Here is a 17,270-nt window from a genome sequence, read left to right on the forward strand (position 1 = left end):
TCATTATCTCTGCTGCGAGTTATTTTCTGCAAGGGGTGTGGGAGTGGTGTAGACCTCATTGCTGGAGAATAACAGTGTGCAGCACACCACATACAATGGGAGCTCGCAGCTTTTCAGGAACGGCTGAAGCTATATATGCAAATCAGATAACCACGCAAAAAGCAAACGTCATTAAACACATTACAAAAAAGAACGATTTCTTTCACATTTAATTTTCAGGAAGGGAGAACCCACTCGCACGAAAGCAATGAAATGCTCGAATGAGGACGAAAGGCTTATACACTAAATGTAGTAGTGCAGTGGTATTAATAGTAATGAAATTTCCGATAACCTATACTGTACTACACACACTGATGATTATGATGATGAAAATGATGATGATAGCCTCTATGTATGATATATATATATATATATATATATATATATATATATATATAAATATGAAAGTAGATGCGCTTTCACATAACAACTGTTTATTGTGCCGACGTTTCGACAGGAACCCTGTCTTTTTCAAGGCATTATGCCTTGAAAAACTAACTGTCCCTGTATGTCCACATACGGTTCTTATCACGTGCTGTTCAGTTCTCGACGTGTGTCGGGCCACCCAATATACATATATATATATATATATATATATATATATATATATATATATATATATATATATATATATATATATATATATATATATATATATATATATATTAGAAAATTGCTCGAAGAATGAATAATCTACAAGAAAATGTGAAACACTGAACTAACTGGCCCGGAGTCTTCGCCTTCTTTATCGTCCGAATGTCCATACGCTATATACCGAGTGCTGTGTGAATTTAACCAGATTGTAGCCAAGGGTCGTGTATAGGAACGTTGAACCTGAAGAGGGTCGAAACAAAATCTTCACTTTTCACTGCTTTACTGACCACCAGTCACGCACCATCACTCCTAAGATATGTTTCAGGAAACATATCTTAAAATATACCATTTTACCGCATAAAGGCACATTTGTGTCTTTGTTAATAAACTTGAGCGCCTTGATCAAATTTTTCAGGGATTCTGATACCACTGCTAAGCCAAACATAGTGTTTTAGGTAGTAATGACGAACCTTTAACCCATAATTATTCGTAGTACCGACAGGAGACAAGTAGTGGGACTTGCCCATTTATGCGGCCCATACCCGTTTATGATGAACCGTGACGACGACATGGCACGCCAAAAAGCCGACATCTCAAGGCGCTTCGCCTCTAATATATGTACTGCTGCAATTAAATGGTCAATCACTCGATTCCCGAAACTTGACTTCGCCGAACTAAGAGCCCCAATTCGAAGAAGCGCCGCGCACAGGTTTCTCGGGAACATGCCTACACGAGGTTACCACGTCCGGTGACGCGCTAAGCGCGGGATCGGCGCAGTTGTCTCTCGGCAAGGTTTGGACGGGTCGACCGATTCACGGGAACCGGCGAAGTGCGTTGTCGCTGGAAGTTCATTGTGGCGTCACCATCCGTACGTCTTCGTAGCGTCCAGACACCGCACGTGCGTAACTGCGCGTAACATGACATCACTCCTTGAGAACACTATTGTACACACTGGTGCATAGAAAGGGTCCGACGACGTGACTGTTTTGTCCAGACGGTACAGTGTATACCGTACAGGGTACAGTGTACAACGAGTGTATACACCGACACTGGATCAAAACGCCACTGGCGGCAACGTTGGGAAGGACAGCTCGCTGATAGTCCACAGGCGACCTGCATCCCTCTCGTCCTCGGGGCAGCGAATGGCAGGCCACTGAGCGCGGCACTCGGACAGGTACCAGCCGCTGCATGGGTCCGGCGCCAACACCGCGTGCACGGTAGTCTGGCAAGCCTCGCGCGCGTTCTGCAATACATAGTCACAATAAATTAGCCCCCCACCCATTCTCAGTATAAAAAGAACAAGCTCGATCTTCGCGTTTCAACGAACTGGACGCGACCGGGGAAAGGGAGTTCAACTCAACTCGACCGAGTCGAGCGAGATGTTCTACTCGACGCGACAGCGTGAAGCCAGAACACCACCCTACGCGACAAATAAGTGAAAATCGACCCGACCAGGTCGAGTCAGAAGTTGAACTCTACTCATTGCAAGTGGGTCAAACCAGATGTTCGCTCGACTCCACCGGGTCAAGCTCAGAAGTCCAAATCGACTAGACCGGGTCAAGTCATAAGTTCAACTCGACCCAACTGGGTCAAAGCACATGTTCACTAGACTTTGCTGGGTTAAGCTCACAAGTCCAAATAGACTACACCGGATCGAGTCATAAGTTCAACTCGACACAACTAAGTTAAGCCAGATGTTTGCTAGACACTGCTGGATTAAGCTCAGAAGTCCAAATAGACTACACCGGGTCGAAGTTTAACTCGACTCAGCTGGGTCAAGCCAGACGTTCACTGGACTCTGCCGGGTTAAGCTAGAGCATCACCCGATGCGACTGAGTCAAGCCAGAAATTCAACTCGACGCGATCTGGTCGAGCCTGAACTCTGAAGTTAAGCTGGCCCAGCCTGACCATATTTATTAGATGCCCATGTACTCTCTTATCACATTCTCACTCGCACCACATGCGGGGTGGGAAGCTGCACGAAGTCGTGCTAATGTCCCTGTTTTTCGTGTACCGTTTGTCTTTCCAAGCGAATCACGAGAGCCAAACCAAGCCTCGAAATTGTATCGTCTCGACGCTCTAACAATCGCTAATCTAAACCCGCTAACAAATTTTATCCTGTCAAGCCGACTCGTCCTGCATTTGTGGGGTTTGTGGAAACACAGCTGTTGAAACTGCAAGTTCGAAATTTCGTTTTTAGGCTTAGTTTGGTGTTCTATAAGATAAGCAACACTCCGATGACAATGGTTACGGCGAGCACGCAGCTGCCGGACGTCGAATGTGTACTAGTGAGTGAAGCGTCCGTTTGTCATTTGTAACGTATATGTATCACCGTACCACATTCTAGAAGGGTGCCTTGAAGCGCGCCGCTTGGTGCACGTGTAAAGGCACACCATACATTCGAGATTCACCACTCGTTCTAAAACACATTCGTGAATCCGAAATGACGTTCACGCAAGGCGCACATGATTAATACAAGAGTATTTCACCATCCTGCAGTTGGCATAACTGTTAAATACATTTAGAATTACGGTTTGTATCGGAACGCTTCAGGTTGAGAAATAAATCAACAATTATATACGATCTCGTAAAACAAAAGATTGCCGCAAAGAAGTAAAACAAAGTGTGCGCGATAACCTGTACACCATGTGTATGCGGCATGCACCATGCAATACGGTCCACTGTTAAAGGCAACACTGAAATGAACACCATATGTATTGCTGTCTTTCTAACAACATAAGCTCCACGGTGTGGGAGTCGAGGCTAGCCCACCACCTTTGCGCGGGCTTTGCCGCCTTTTTCTCCGTTCTCATGTCCCGACATGACTCCCCTGCTCCGTGATCTGCCGCGCTGGGAGAGCGGGGAGTGACGTTTAACCCCTCTCACAAGATAGCGGATGTCGACTGTGGCGCCGTGCGTGGAGTCTCTCGGGACGCTTCGCGCGCGCGCGTTGGAAGTGAGAGAGAACCTCTCCGGGGACCACATAGGGTAAGCACGTATTTTGCGTCCATCGGCTCCCTTTGTTTGAGGCTCGTTTGGACTTCGCCAACAGCGCCTTGTGCCCACGGCGAACGCTTACATTTTGTACCGGTCTGTACATGGCATGCAGCCGATCGATGTGTAGCCTTTGTAGCCTGCGGCGTATGCGGCATGCACGTTACGATGAGTATAGTCAAGCGTGCAGCATGCAACAGTGCACTGCACACGCACCAATCTGTGCGTAGTCTCGCGTTTGCGACATGCAACGGTGTACGCGACATGCCTGCGTTCATGAGCATGCGGCATGTGCCGTATCCGTGTACGTATACGCACCTTGATTCCGAACAAGGTGGACAGCAAGCCGAACCAAGGTTGTCCCACGCGCGTTAGGCCTCGGGAAACGCGCGTGTTCACCACTCCTGGATGTACCGCGCATGCGCTAACACCTGCGGGGAATATGTCACTCCTTTATAACCATAACACAACATTCAAAAACTATAACGGCGGGAACTTTATGCTTTACAACACAGGCTTAGCCAAGGAGTGGGCGGTTGGAGGAGTGGGGTTCAACCCCCCTCCCCCCACACACTTGCCATTTTGCTTACATATACATTGTACACGCACACATGCAAATGCTCGCACGAACAAACATAAAGTATGGTTGACCCCCCCCCCCCTCGAAAAAAAGACTACGCTAATGCTTTACGCAGTAAGCCTCTGCAAGCCAAATCTCCATCATCCCTTTAGCTTCTCTCTACTGGAGAAATGGGTGGCCAAATACGGAATTTGATTAAAGGAGTGTGGGGCATTCAATGTGCAGGTAATTTTCTGAGCGTCTTAACGTTGCACTCCGCCATCACGCACCAGAAAACGCTTTTAAGCCTTTATATTTAGATGAGCGCACACCGCCGGCTATAGAGCGCGCTCGAGCTCCTTAACTGAACGCGCCCAATGTCTCATTTACATTGGCATGACAGGAGATAATGGCCAACGCCGGTGATCATTTCGTTGTGCTCGCAGTATGCGCAATAATACGATAGGCTTTGCTAAATCCTGTACAGCCAAGGGAGCTGGGCCTGTGCTCCAGGCAAGGTGACTTCATAGTTTCAGAAAGCGCAAAGAAACACAAACCACGAAAGAACACAGCACTGCGTTGTTGCGTTTTCTTTAGCGCTTTCAGAACCTTTGGATCAGAACCAACTGTAGCCGGATCTCAGTGCCGGTTAACGTGAATCCGTTCGGGCATTATTGTGGACAACATCGAACCAAAATTTTATTTGCTGGTGGCACCCACGACAAGCGAGTTCTTTCAGCGAGACAGAGAACATATGTGTTGCGTTTTGACTATGCTTGCACTTGGGTGAGGATACGGGGAGGGGAGGGGGGGCAAGCAGGCGGAAATTTCGGGAAGCTTCAGCCCCCTCCCTTTTACACAGCTCGGCCAACAGCCGTCGCTGTGGGCCGAGCTGGCTTCTCGGTTTGTGGCTATAAACGTAACTATAGTGTACTAGAACCCCATATTCTAGTACACTATAACGTAACCGAAGGATAATAAGGGGTGGCGCTAAGGAATTTTGCTCGCGTTCAAAGCTACATAACCACCGAGTTTTTTTTTCCTTTTTTTTTTTTTTTGAGGGCGAGTGGGCTTTACACATATCACTGCACGCCCTCTCCTATCCTCGTTTTCCTTCCTCCACATTTCAATCGAACGAAGGGATTATACCGGTGTTCTTCAGGCGTCGCGCCAGCTCGGCGGAGAAGAGCAGCATGGCCCTCTTGGAGTTGCAGTACGCGCGGCTGGGCGACCACGTAGTGCTGCGAAGGCCCTGCACGTCGGCCCAGTCGATGCGTGCCAGCTGCTGCACCACCGACGTCAGATTGATGACGCGAGAGGGCGCGCATTCCCGTAGCGTTGCTGTGTTAGGTTGAAGAACAAACAAAAAATTAACACACATATTGCGGGCTACTTCAGGCGATCAAGGAGCATTCCTTAAAGATAACTGGGAAGTACTGACTATTTTTGTTGTCTTTTTTATACTTTAGTGCTCCGTGGATTACACGAAGATATCTGTAGCGGTAGAGGGGGGGGGGGGGGCCTGCGCTGGTATTCACGTACAGGGGACGATGGGCAAGTGAGTCCGTAAAGACAGGGGGTGGCAAGTGTGCTGGAAGGTGACATACTGACGCGTCCTGTTCCGACTATGCTTTATTTTTGGGGAGGAGTGTAAACACTTTATAAAGGAAGACGAGAAATGAAACAATCAGCGGTTCAATGCGTATCACAGCTGGAGAGGGCCTATCCATCAACTTCTCAAGTATGGACAGCGTAACATTTTGAAGGGAAAAAAAAGATAAGGGAAGAACGTGCTTCCGATATTACGGCACATACACTCGGTGCGCAAAACCTCAGCCCGTTGTTTACCGAACAACTTAGCACTTATAGTTCACTTCTTTATCTCAGATTGTAGTTTACCATTATTCGCTTCTTTTGTTTCTCTGGTTTCGGTGGCAATGCGAAACCAAGTAGAGTACAGAACGCTTTTGAAAAGTGGGGGGAGGGGGGTCAATGCTGAAAAGAAAAAGAACCTGACAAGCAGAAAAATTGGGGCGGCTGGACAGTACAGTGGTGCGAAGACTGAAGAATAAGTCAAGCTGGTGGCATTTCTCTCCTTTTTCCCCTCTTCCTCGCTCCGATTTCCAAACGATTATGTACTATAATATATAGAGCAATCATATGTTTCAATATCCCTTCCTATTTCTCACCGTCACCTCCTGTTCCCTCTTTCTAGCTGTATTATACTACACGTGGCTATGGTATGCTTCATTTCTCTCCTCCTCTTTCTTCATTTTCATATTTCTCTCTCTCTCTCTTTATGCTTCTATTTTCGCTTTTTTCCTTGCCTTAATTCTCTTTCGCTTCCTTTTTCAGTCTCGCTATCTGTTTTTTCTATCACTTTAATGCGTATGTTTCCACCTCTTGCTCCTGATGTGTCAAAAGAGACAGAGAGAAAGAAGAGAAAAATGGAGATAATTAGAGAAAATGAAACCATAAAAAGATAGACAGATAACTATGAACGAAAGAAAGAAAGAAAGAAGTGAAAAAGAAAGAAACATACAAAGACAGAGAAAGAGACAGAAATAGATAGAAATGTACAGAAATAAACAGACACAAGAGAAGTAAAACAAGAAACAAAAAAGAGAAAGAGAGGAAAGAATGAAAAGAAAGAAAGAAAGAAAGAATAATAATAAAAAAGAAAATAATAATAAAAGAAGAAAGAAAGAAGGCTGCCTAGCTGCGCGGAGCTGCTTCCTTTTTGTTTTTTTACTAGTAATCGCGAGCGAACCAGTCCGAATGCGCACCCTATACTGAATAAGATGGCGTTCGCCTTCCGGTCACCTTCGAAAAAAATGCGCAAAACATGGCGTCACCCTTTTATCAGCGACTTCAGGTTTAGACCTTTGAGGGAATAAGGGCTGCAGCGCGAGCACGAAGGTGCTAGAAGAAATAGACGAAAGGCGAGACAAAGAAAGCAAAGAGGACAACACGAGCGCTGACTACCAACTGCAGCCCTTATTACCATGAATTCAAACCAACTAGCCCAAATAGCCGTTCTCCTTCTCTGAGGGTAAACTTAAACAGCTCACGCAGCAGCAGCCTCGTCAGCAAGTAGTGACCCAGGTAGTTCGTGGCCCACGTCAGCTCGTGTCCGTCGGCGGTCAGTCGACGGCCGTCGGTGGGCGCCGAAACGGCCGCGTTGTTGACCAGCACGTGCACGCGGCCCTGCGCGAGAGGCAACAGGCGCTCGACGAAGGCGCGCACCGAGTCCGGGCTGGACGTGTCGAGCGGCAGCCAGGCGACGTTCGTGCTGCGCGTCTCGGAGGCCAGCCGCTCGACCGCGTACCGCGCGCGCTCCTCGCTGCGGCAACCCAGCACGACCCGCGCGCCGCGCAGCGCCAGCTCGCGGGCCGTCTCGTAACCGATGCCTGCGTCACGTGAGTACTCACTCAATGGTACTCAATCTCATCCACGCACCAGGGGCGGCGCCTGTGCTTTTCCACTCTTTGTAGAAAATAATCAGAGCAAGAACTGTGAGTGCATTACACGTACTCATTGCAATAACACACTCACAGCAGGAGTATAATTATAGTAAGGCATGTAGATGAGTGTATTACACACCCTTTAAGGAGAGCAACAAAACTCGCACGATCACTTATACAGCTTTATTCTTAGTCAGACATTTTCCCCAAATGACTCGAAGCAGCAGAGGGCTTACAACCTTGAAAAAATAGTAAACAATTTTTATTGACATTTCGCTCTAGTTCACAAAACGGTTGACTCCACTGAGCGATAATTTAAAATAAAATAAGTAGAATTTACACACCTGCTCATCTTGTTCCGATATTCCGTAATATTGAACTTGTGCTCTATCAGCCAGGATAAACGATTTCGACGTTCTAAGCTAGTACTTTCCCATGTCTTGTCCAGTTGCATTTTATAATATCGTAATGAACTCGTCGGTATACCTTATCACACTTGTACGTTCACTAGCCCCCCATAGGCACTCGCGTTTTCTTCACGTCCCAATCACTCCCTCCCTCACTCACTTAGTCACTCACTCACCGGCCTCCAGTCTCAGTTCTCTTTAATCCGGACATGTACAGTGCTCAACTTGCATGTCTATAACAGCACGAACGACATCTGTAGACGCAAATACGCCACATCTGAGCATGCGCGGCGCCTGTGATGTGTCTGTCTTACAGTTTCCACCCTTCTTTATCTCCCCGTCCGCGATGACTGCTTTAGCCGTCGAAGTGCTGTCAACATCATAGAACCGAACGAAAAGAAAAAAAATTGCCCGCAGCTTCCCTCGGGGGAACACTGAGGAGGATGCGGACCATATAATTGGTTAACGGGGTGTTAAAGTGCGACTTACTTGGGTCGATGGCTAAATTGGTTAACGTGGTTGTGAAATGGGGTGTTAAATTGCGACTTACTTGGGTCGATGGCTAAATTGGTTAACGTGGTTGTAGGAGGGGGTGTTAAATGAGTGAACACGTACACACGTATGCGAAAGGGCGGCGCTGGTCGAAGGGACGTCGATCATTGTGTTTGTGGATTCGTTGGAATTCATTTCACCGCGACCTTGGACGTCGACGCGCCGTACAAACCAACCGACGAGCGGCAACTGAGCGAGCGAGCGCCGACCTTGAGTATATATACAGCACGACGGCGCATGCACTGTCAGCTGTTGAATGTTCTCGAAGCGCGACGCCACATGCGCGTCCACTGGAGAATCAGGAGAATTGTAGATGTCGAACGCGGTGTGTAGAGGAGGAAGTGTGCACAGATGGTGGAGGAGTGAAGCGCGCGCGGTGTGTAGAGGAGGAAGGGATGCACAGATGGTGGAAGAGTGGGCGACGACGCGACGGCGCATGCGCGCGCGTCAGCTGTCGAATGTTCGAGGAGCGGTGCGGACGGCGCACTACAAGGCGCGAGTATAAGATGCTCCGCATCTAAAAGAAAAGAACACAAATGGCCCGGATATGCGCCTTTTAAACTCTGAACTTATTCTCGCTTCACGAGTGCATATCACAGCGAGAACGATTCACCTCGTTCTTTTTTTTTTGCTTGCTTTTTGTTATTTCGCAAAATCGTTCAGAGTGCTTTCGGTGGTCAAAGTGGTTGTTGCATCCGCGGTGATAAACAGGGATCACTATTGCAAGGCAGGGTACATCACTAGCGCCCGGACGCATGCTCAGATGTGGCGTATTTGCGACTCCAGATGTCGCCAGTGCTGTTCCGCGCGCGACGCAGCTCCGTCGTTACAGACATGTGAGTTGAGCCCTGTACGTACCTACCGGATCAAATTAGAACTCTAACGCATTTAAATGAGCGCGCGCGCTGACGTAGGCGGCGTGCAGCACGCGCAGGCGTCACCCCGAGCCGCCGCCGCCGTCGACAACACGAGACCGCGCCAAGAAGAAGCACGACTCTCACCGGTGTTGGCTCCCGTGACGACCACCGTCTTTCCGTCCAAGTCAGCCGTGCACCTACATCTTCTCGTGGACAGCCGGTTGTAGGCGAACAGGGCGAGCAAGAGAGCGGCAGGCGTGGCTGCTAAACACGCCAACCACAACATCGTTCCTGGCAGACCCGGGCAACAACCGCAGCCACCGCCGCTACGAAACGCCGGCCTGTTCTAGATATAGATGAGAGAGAGGAACGTGTTGGGAGAGAAGGGCGCTACTACCGCTTCCCTGCAGCAGTTGTAGCGCGGCTTCAGAGGCCCCGAAGTGGGCCGCACAGCGTCCTCCTCGACTAGCGAGCGCGAGGATTGCTACGCACGCACCACCTTATCTAGATCAGACATGCAGCGGCACTTGGCGGCGGTGTCGCGTAATCGAAACATGTTGCAACGCGGCGTACTACGTGGCTTCGCGTCGCGCGTCCTTCGAAACGAACAAGCATGGGCAAGTGGAGTGGTCGCGCGCTACGTTCGATCGTGGGCCGCGACTATATGGCTAAAGCGAAGATCACGACGAAAAAAAAAAAAAACGATTTGGGACGATGTCACAACTGAAATCTTGTACACATCGCAAGAAATAGGTGTAATAACCTGCCACTCCCAGCCTCTCCACGCCGCCTCAAATTATTTTTTTTAGTTTGTATGGATTAATACGCATACTTGGAAAATTAGCGCTAGCACGGTGGAGACTCAAGACGAGCGCTGTATGTATATTCGCGCTCATATACGTATACACACACATACTTGAACGCACATAAGAGGCAGTCAACTCCTCCTCTACTAGAGAAAACTTGAAAAGTGCAAACGACGAAGACAAGTACACCAGGACTTGCGCTTAAACTCGCAAGTGACGTTTAATTGAAATGAAAAAAAAAAATAATGCACCCGCACATCAAGATCGTACATATTGTACACACCATCTCACAACAGATTACATTCCTCAATTTTGTAACATGAAAATTCAAATCTCAACCTTAATTCAAATGCGTCGAAAGAGAAGCCACTTCATTTTCTCGCAACGCCAAAGATGCAACGCCACTCAAATGACCACCTTAAACATGTCATCAGAATGCATTACCCTGATTATGCGTCTTTTTTTTTTCAATGTGGTGCATTCTGGTGGGGTATGAGGTGGTCACTGGACGACAGGTTGTCAGTACACGAGTGCGCACGTATTAACTATGAAGCATTTTTTTTTGTACTGCAAGCACTTTGAGTATCTATCTATCTATCTATCTATCTATCTATCTATCTATCTATCTATCTATCTATCTATCTATCTATCTATCTATCTATCTATCTATCTATCTATCTATCTATCTATCTATCTATCTATCCCCCTGAAGCGAGAAGTTTTCCTCTCTACATGCAAATTTATCAATAATTAGCAATGCAATAGTTATCACACATCTATCTATCTATCTATCTATCTATCTATCTATCTATCTATCTATCTATCCCCCTGAAGCGAGAAGTTTTCCTCTCTACATGCAAATTTATCAATAATTAGCAATGCAATAGTTATCACACATCTATCTATCTATCTATCTATCTATCTATCTATCTATCTATCTATCTATCTATCTATCTATCTATCTATCTATCTATCTATCTATCTATCCCCCTGAAGCGAGAAGTTTTCCTCTCTACATGCAAATTTATCAATAATTAGCAATGCAATAGTTATCACACATCTATCTATCTATCTATCTATCTATCTATCTATCTATCTATCTATCTATCTATCTATCTATCTATCTATCTATCTATCTATCTATCTATCTATCTGTCTATCTATCTATCTATCTATCTATCTATCTATCTATCTATCTCAGGGCGATCTCGTGATCACTCCCTTGGGGTTAACTAAAATTAGTATAAGACGGTTTGACAAATCGATGGTCGTGACATGAATAATGTCACAATTCTGTCGCTTACGTCGCCAAACCCTTTTCGCCAGACATGTGGCACATGCCCGCGGACGATTATGTGCCACAGGTATGCGGGCATCGGTCAAGTGATTGACATTTTACTCAGGAACAGCGAGAAAAGAAATGGCTGAGCATTAAAGAAAAGCTGACAATGGTAGCGTTGACCAGACGAATGCAAATAATAAACGTCAGGGTCCTGGAAAGAATCGAGCCCTAGCATTCTGCGAGGCAATCAACTATACTGATACAGAGCCAAGACAGGTTTCGGAACTACTTTTCAAATAGACCCCGCTCTTCGTGAAACTTCGTTACGGTGCTGGCTATCTAATTTTATAACCATTACATATGTACTCCTATGGTACAGCCGTCACATCAACTTAATGTCAACTATAGTTAGGCGCCATCTACTGACGTTGATTTATGTAGCAGTGTCCAAGGCTACCATCCTCGCGAGCACCACCTCTTTATATCAGCTTACTGCTCCTGGTGTTGTTAATATCCATGTTGCTGCAGTGTAGGCATCGTTACGCAACTGTAAACAACCGGTTCAATAAAACGTATGCGGCTGTTTAAAATATGTCTTGTGGTGCATTTGTACATATCTTTAGCGCCCCTTCTTAGCGTTTGCTCGATAAAAAAATTGCAACTCAGTCACCATCCATGTGCATGCTTCGCAATGACATCGATCCCCAAGGTACGTGGGATCTGTCGAATTTTTTTTATTCTAAAATAAGATTTGGTCGCGAGTTCAGCGCTGTGGTCTGTCGCCTCTATCGTCGTCTGCCCGTGTCTCTATTGCGCTGTTTTTAAGTTGGTCAAACACAGCGGGGGGGGGGGGGGGGGGGGGGATCGCTTTTCAACGGTTCCCTGACGTTCGACTTTCCTCCCGAAACGCTCTCACATCGTTCGAAACTGGGCTTCTTTGCTTGACACGCGTGCTGTGGTGGAAGTCAGCGTCGCAGTTACTGAGCTCTATCGGCATGAGAAAGCTCGGTTGTTTCAACAGCGAAGCTGTTCAAGGCAGCCGTAATTTGGGCCGCCTATCAGGTATGCGCCACAGAAATTGGATAAATCCCACTGGCCACCACGGGTCCACTAAAAATGAGACAGCAGTTAGCTCAACAAACGGGTATGTGCCACATAAATGTGTACGGCCTGTCAGAAAATTATGATGATAAACCAGTACGGCACGCAGACATTGGGTGAATCCCACTGCTTGTTTCATGGCCGGTCCCCAAGGGCCAACAACTCAGGGAACTATCCGGTTCTTGGCCAATCCCCCCAGCATGGGTGTGTGCCACAGATTCAAAAATATACTCTACTCTTACACCATGAAACGAGAAAGGCAACGGCTACTGTGAGAAGACCGCGAAGCGATGGAAGGTTCAACCCTAACCATATCAGTTTACTCCAAGCCTGACGCCATCATGGGTAGGGCTAAAGGGATTACGCAGGGCTACCGTACGTAACAGCCGTCCCTTCTAACCTGTTGATGCTTTTATTTCAAAAGAACAGGGGCTAACCTAAATTCGTGCGTCCTATTCTACGGAACCGTTCTCACCCACTGGTATAATCTTGGCCGCTTTATAATGGCTTTAGCTGGGTCTAGCCCAGGGTCATCACGCAAGGCCCAACATTTGTCTTCCTTCGGTGACGATTCTTGATGACTTCTACATTGTTTTAACATTCCTACGCCATGCCGTATAAAGGAAGGCGGTGGAAACCTCGGGACGGTAAACTTGCACTTTCTCGGACATTGCTTTCTAATCGCTCACTGCTCCACTATCCATCCCTCACAGTGGGTTAGTGTCATCGTCGAATGATGTCACTATCATCACCGTCGTCTCCAACATAACCACCACCAGGCCGGAGGAAGAGGAGGGCAGGCAGGTAGCCAGGCGGGGCCGCGACATGGGCCGGGGCCAGCGGTCGCAGCAGTGGCTGCTTCCATGGCAGCTGCTCGTAGCGCTGTGCGTGCAATGCGGCGGCGGCGAACTGAGCGACTTCGTGAGCCGCTTCGAGCGCGTTCGCATGCAGGCGTTTAGCGTGCCACCCACCCGCAGCGTAGACGCCATGGACGTGGCGGCCGACTCCCAGGGCGGCTACCGGGTCTCCTTCATGGCCTACGGTCAGCACTTCAACCTGTCCCTGGCCGAAGACCCGCGCCACGTGAACCGCATCCCGGTATTTGTGCACAACACGAGCGGCGTGTCGAAAGTGGCCTACGAGGCCGACTACAGCCTCTACATCGGCCGACTCGAGGACAACCCACGCTCCGAGGTGATGGGCTACTTCCGGGACGGCGTCTTCGACGGAGTCATACGCACCGAGAACAACGTTTATTTCGTCGAGCCGGCTGACAACTTCTTCCTAGAAAAGCAGAACTACGACGCGGTCGTCTACTCTGGCATGGAGGTCATGACGCCCGACTGTGTCGCCATGAAAGGCGGCGCGCGTGCCTGCTTCCAGAACACGACTCGCGCGGCCATCGGTCCATCGAAGAAACTGCAGCGGTTGTCGGCCGACGCGGACCTCCTGACGCGCATGAGCGCGCAGAGGATGCGGTCCTCGACGAGCGGCGCTTCGTCGGGCCTGCGCGTCTGCGGTGTCGAGTTACTGGCCGACCACACGTTCTTTCGGTCGCGCAGCCGCAACGTCAACCTCGTGGTGCAGGAGATGATCCTGCACCTGCACTACGCCGACCTGGTCTTCCGCAACACCGACTTCCAGCTGCCGTTCCGCGTCGGACTAATCCCCGAGAAGGTGACCATATTCACCGAGCCCAGCAGTAAGGGCTACCCCTTGGGCCAGGAAGACCTGTTGGCCAAGGACTACCTGGCGAGCTTCTCCTTCTACGTGCAGCGACACTGTCTCGTCGTGGGCTTCTCACACCGTCCTTTCGAGAGCAACACGCTGGGCATCTCGTTCGTGGCCAACCCGGACCCCGAGGGCCCCGTCGGGGGCATCTGCGAGCTGCCCATGCGCTTCATCGACCAGGACACCATACACAGCTTCAACATCGCCTCCATCACGACGAGCACGTCGAACCGCAAGCGGGTGCCGCACGGAGTCTCGTTCGGCACGGTGACGCACGAGATCGGCCACAGCTTCGGCTCGCCTCACGATCCGGCCGCCGATCCGGCGTGTCATCCGATCGGGAAGTCGGGCTTCTTCATCATGGTCAAGTACTCGGTGGACGGCTCGCTTCCCAATCACCGCGCTTTCTCCCCGTGCTCGGTGCGCGACATGCGCAAGGTGCTGGGCGCCAAGGGCACCTGCCTCGCCGAGGACGGCGCGCGCTGCGGCAACGGCATCATCGAGCCGGGAGAGGAGTGCGACTGCGGCTCGGAGGCCACCTGCGACACCCTAGACCCGTGCTGCTCGCCGGCGCCTTCCGGGCCGCAACTCCACGAGGCCCTGGTGCCTCCGCAGACGGACCTGCCTTGCACCGTGAGGCGCGCCGGCGGTTCCACGTGCTCTCCGCGGTCGTCGGCCTGCTGCAGCGACCAGTGCGGCGCCACGCTGCTGCGCTCCGTGTCCAACTCGTCGTGCCGACCTTTCGACGAGTGCATGGCGTCCGGCGTCTGCGACGACAAGGGCGTGTGCCAGGCGCTGACGGCGCGCGCCGACGGCTATCCGTGCCGCGGAACCAAGAAGACTTGCCGACAGGGCAAGTGCCAGTCCACCCCGTGCCGGGACCGGGGACTGCTGGACTGCGTGTGCGTGGACGAAGGGCGGTTCGGGAACGACGAGTGCCACATCTGCTGCCGCAACGGCTCTCGCGGCGCCTGCCTGCCCGCCATCGAGCACGGCCTCAAGTCGCTCGACGGCCGCCTCTTCGTCCAGCGCTCGGACTTCTTCTGCCACGGCCGGCGCGGACAGTGCGACGGGTTCGGCATGTGCATCGTGTCGCCCACGATATCGCACAGTAGCGGCAAGTCGGCGGCGCGGACGCTGTCGACGCCCGTGGCGAACTTCGTGTCGCTCGTTCTTCTGCCGCCGTTATTGGGCAGGCTATAATAAAAAAAATTGTCGCTCGATTAGAGTGCTTCGACCCTTGTGTGTGGGAGGCGGGGTTTTTCAGGTGGGCGGGGCCGCGACGCGCCGCCCCGAATTCGGCAGCGCTCTTTTGCGCGCGTCAGTCGGCAGCATGCGCCGGCCACCGGCAAGCGCCACGGTGCAGTGCACCAGCGAGGAGCAGGGGCCGCCTCCGCTGAGCTTCTCCATCGAGAGTATCCTGCGCAGGCCGGGACCCAGCGCCGGTGAGCAAATATACATCACTTTATAATATAACAAAGAAAGGCAGCGAGATACTTCGGGATACAAGGTGGGGTGGGGTGGGGGGATAGCCGTGCCTTGTTGAAGGGAACACAAGAACGTAATAAGTTAACACGCGGGATTTTTCCCTCTTTCGCTTTCACGGCAGATGACCTGCAAGACGTTGGTGGAAAAGCGACGCTCTTACGCCCCCCTTAATAGATAGCCGATTACCTGTGCCGTTTACATACATAAACTCAAGTCGGTCGACATAGCTATTCCGTCTTACCAAGCTTCTTTAATATTGTGTACAGTAAGTGTAAAGGATTACTCTCTGCAACGCAATTAGGCGTCGCGAATATTTGAAGTGAATAAATATGGCGCTATCTGTATCTCTTGCAGCTTTCGCCACTTGCATTACTCAGTGTTCCCTTTAAAATTGGGGTGGGCTGCACGTAAATCGCGAATGAATAAAGCTTTCGTGTACTTGCAGAACAGGAAACTAATGTTTGGAAAAAAACTGCGTAAAGATGGGCGGTACGGTGTAAGGTTTAATTTACGACGTTAAAAAAAATCAAGCGAATTGATGACGCAGTATTCGCGGGTAACATATTACACGCCAATTATATAACAATATTTGTCTCATTGCATCAAGTTTTGACAACCAATTCAAATCAAAAATAAAGAAAGATGACATGGAGAGACCGCGGGAGGAACAACGTACCTGGAGAGTATTTTCGTTTTTTTCTTTTCATTTTTTTTATTTTCTGAAAGACCCTTCTAGGAGGTGATATGTAAGGCGTGAATGTACATGAATTATACAAAAAGGTCAAATAGTGTGTCACACTTTGCAGAAATAAAGTTGGGCAGGTAATGGTGACAGTGCAATGGAAAAGGTCCTTCCATCAGAATATACACGTTGAAAGAACCAGGAAAAGTTTTTTTTTTTCCCCCATTAAGGTTTGACGAAAATTAAATTTCTAGTTCAAGCACTGTCGTCACCTTCCTTTTGCTTGCGTAATAAATAGTGCCTCTCTTGCAAACTGGAAGTGCATACTACAAAATCTCAGTGACGGATACCAACACTAAATATTTATTTGTAACGTTTTGGTCTGGCGCCACCTTCTCTATGCTATTACTGTCAAGAGACTGAAAAAAAAAAACTGAACATTTTTAACTCACCTGCCGTCGTTTCACTAGCCACAGAAAAAATAAATCGACATATTGGCACCTGGCCATGAACTGTGGCGAGTACGAGCCCGAATCTAGAAGAAATAAACGGAAAAGTCGTTTGGGACAGCGCGTGCTCTCACTCAGTCTTTTTTGTTCTGTCGCGCCACTGACCTGCGTCTTATTTTAGCTCTTACTAAATATTAATCATAAACTCAGTATGCATGATCGCCAGACTCAGGGCGGATCCCCCATAGTGGGTATAGGCGCCAAT

The 17,270-nt window shown here is 49.4% G+C and overlaps 2 protein-coding genes across 2 annotated transcripts; one reads left to right on the forward strand and one right to left on the reverse strand.

The window, feature by feature from the left end:
• Window positions 1–764: 764 nt before the first annotated feature.
• Window positions 765–9,934, reverse strand: LOC119167060 (retinol dehydrogenase 12-like). The gene is made up of 5 exons (XM_037418477.2): window positions 9,611–9,934; window positions 7,258–7,596; window positions 5,336–5,527; window positions 3,946–4,058; window positions 765–1,876 (listed from the first exon to the last, which is right to left on the reverse strand). Exons 1-5 carry the CDS (start codon window positions 9,750–9,752, stop codon window positions 1,688–1,690), a joined length of 975 nt encoding a protein of 324 aa, XP_037274374.2. The 5' UTR covers window positions 9,753–9,934; the 3' UTR covers window positions 765–1,687.
• Window positions 9,935–13,480: 3,546 nt separating this feature from the next.
• Window positions 13,481–15,589, forward strand: LOC119168276 (disintegrin and metalloproteinase domain-containing protein 10). Its single transcript, XM_075867936.1, has one exon. It carries the CDS (start codon window positions 13,481–13,483, stop codon window positions 15,587–15,589), a length of 2,109 nt encoding a protein of 702 aa, XP_075724051.1.
• The last annotated feature ends 1,681 nt before the right edge of the window (window positions 15,590–17,270 follow it).

This window comes from Rhipicephalus microplus, chromosome 6, assembly GCF_043290135.1.
Source record: "Rhipicephalus microplus isolate Deutch F79 chromosome 6, USDA_Rmic, whole genome shotgun sequence".
In the NCBI taxonomy this organism is placed as follows: domain Eukaryota; kingdom Metazoa; phylum Arthropoda; class Arachnida; order Ixodida; family Ixodidae; genus Rhipicephalus; species Rhipicephalus microplus.

Bases quoted from the DNA above. Each gene is read 5' to 3' on its own strand.
- LOC119167060 (XM_037418477.2), bottom strand. From the start codon at position 9,752: ATGTTGTGGTTGGCGTGTTTAGCAGCCACGCCTGCCGCTCTCTTGCTC. The intron at 4,059-5,335 runs GTATAATCCCTT...TATTCCCCGCAG, and splicing joins GCGACGCCTGAAGAACACCG to GTGTTAGCGCATGCGCGGTA. The intron at 1,877-3,945 runs GTGCGTATACGT...TATGTATTGCAG, and splicing joins CCACCTTGTTCGGAATCAAG to AACGCGCGCGAGGCTTGCCA.
- LOC119168276 (XM_075867936.1), top strand. From the start codon at position 13,481: ATGGGCCGGGGCCAGCGGTCGCAGCAGTGGCTGCTTCCATGGCAGCTG.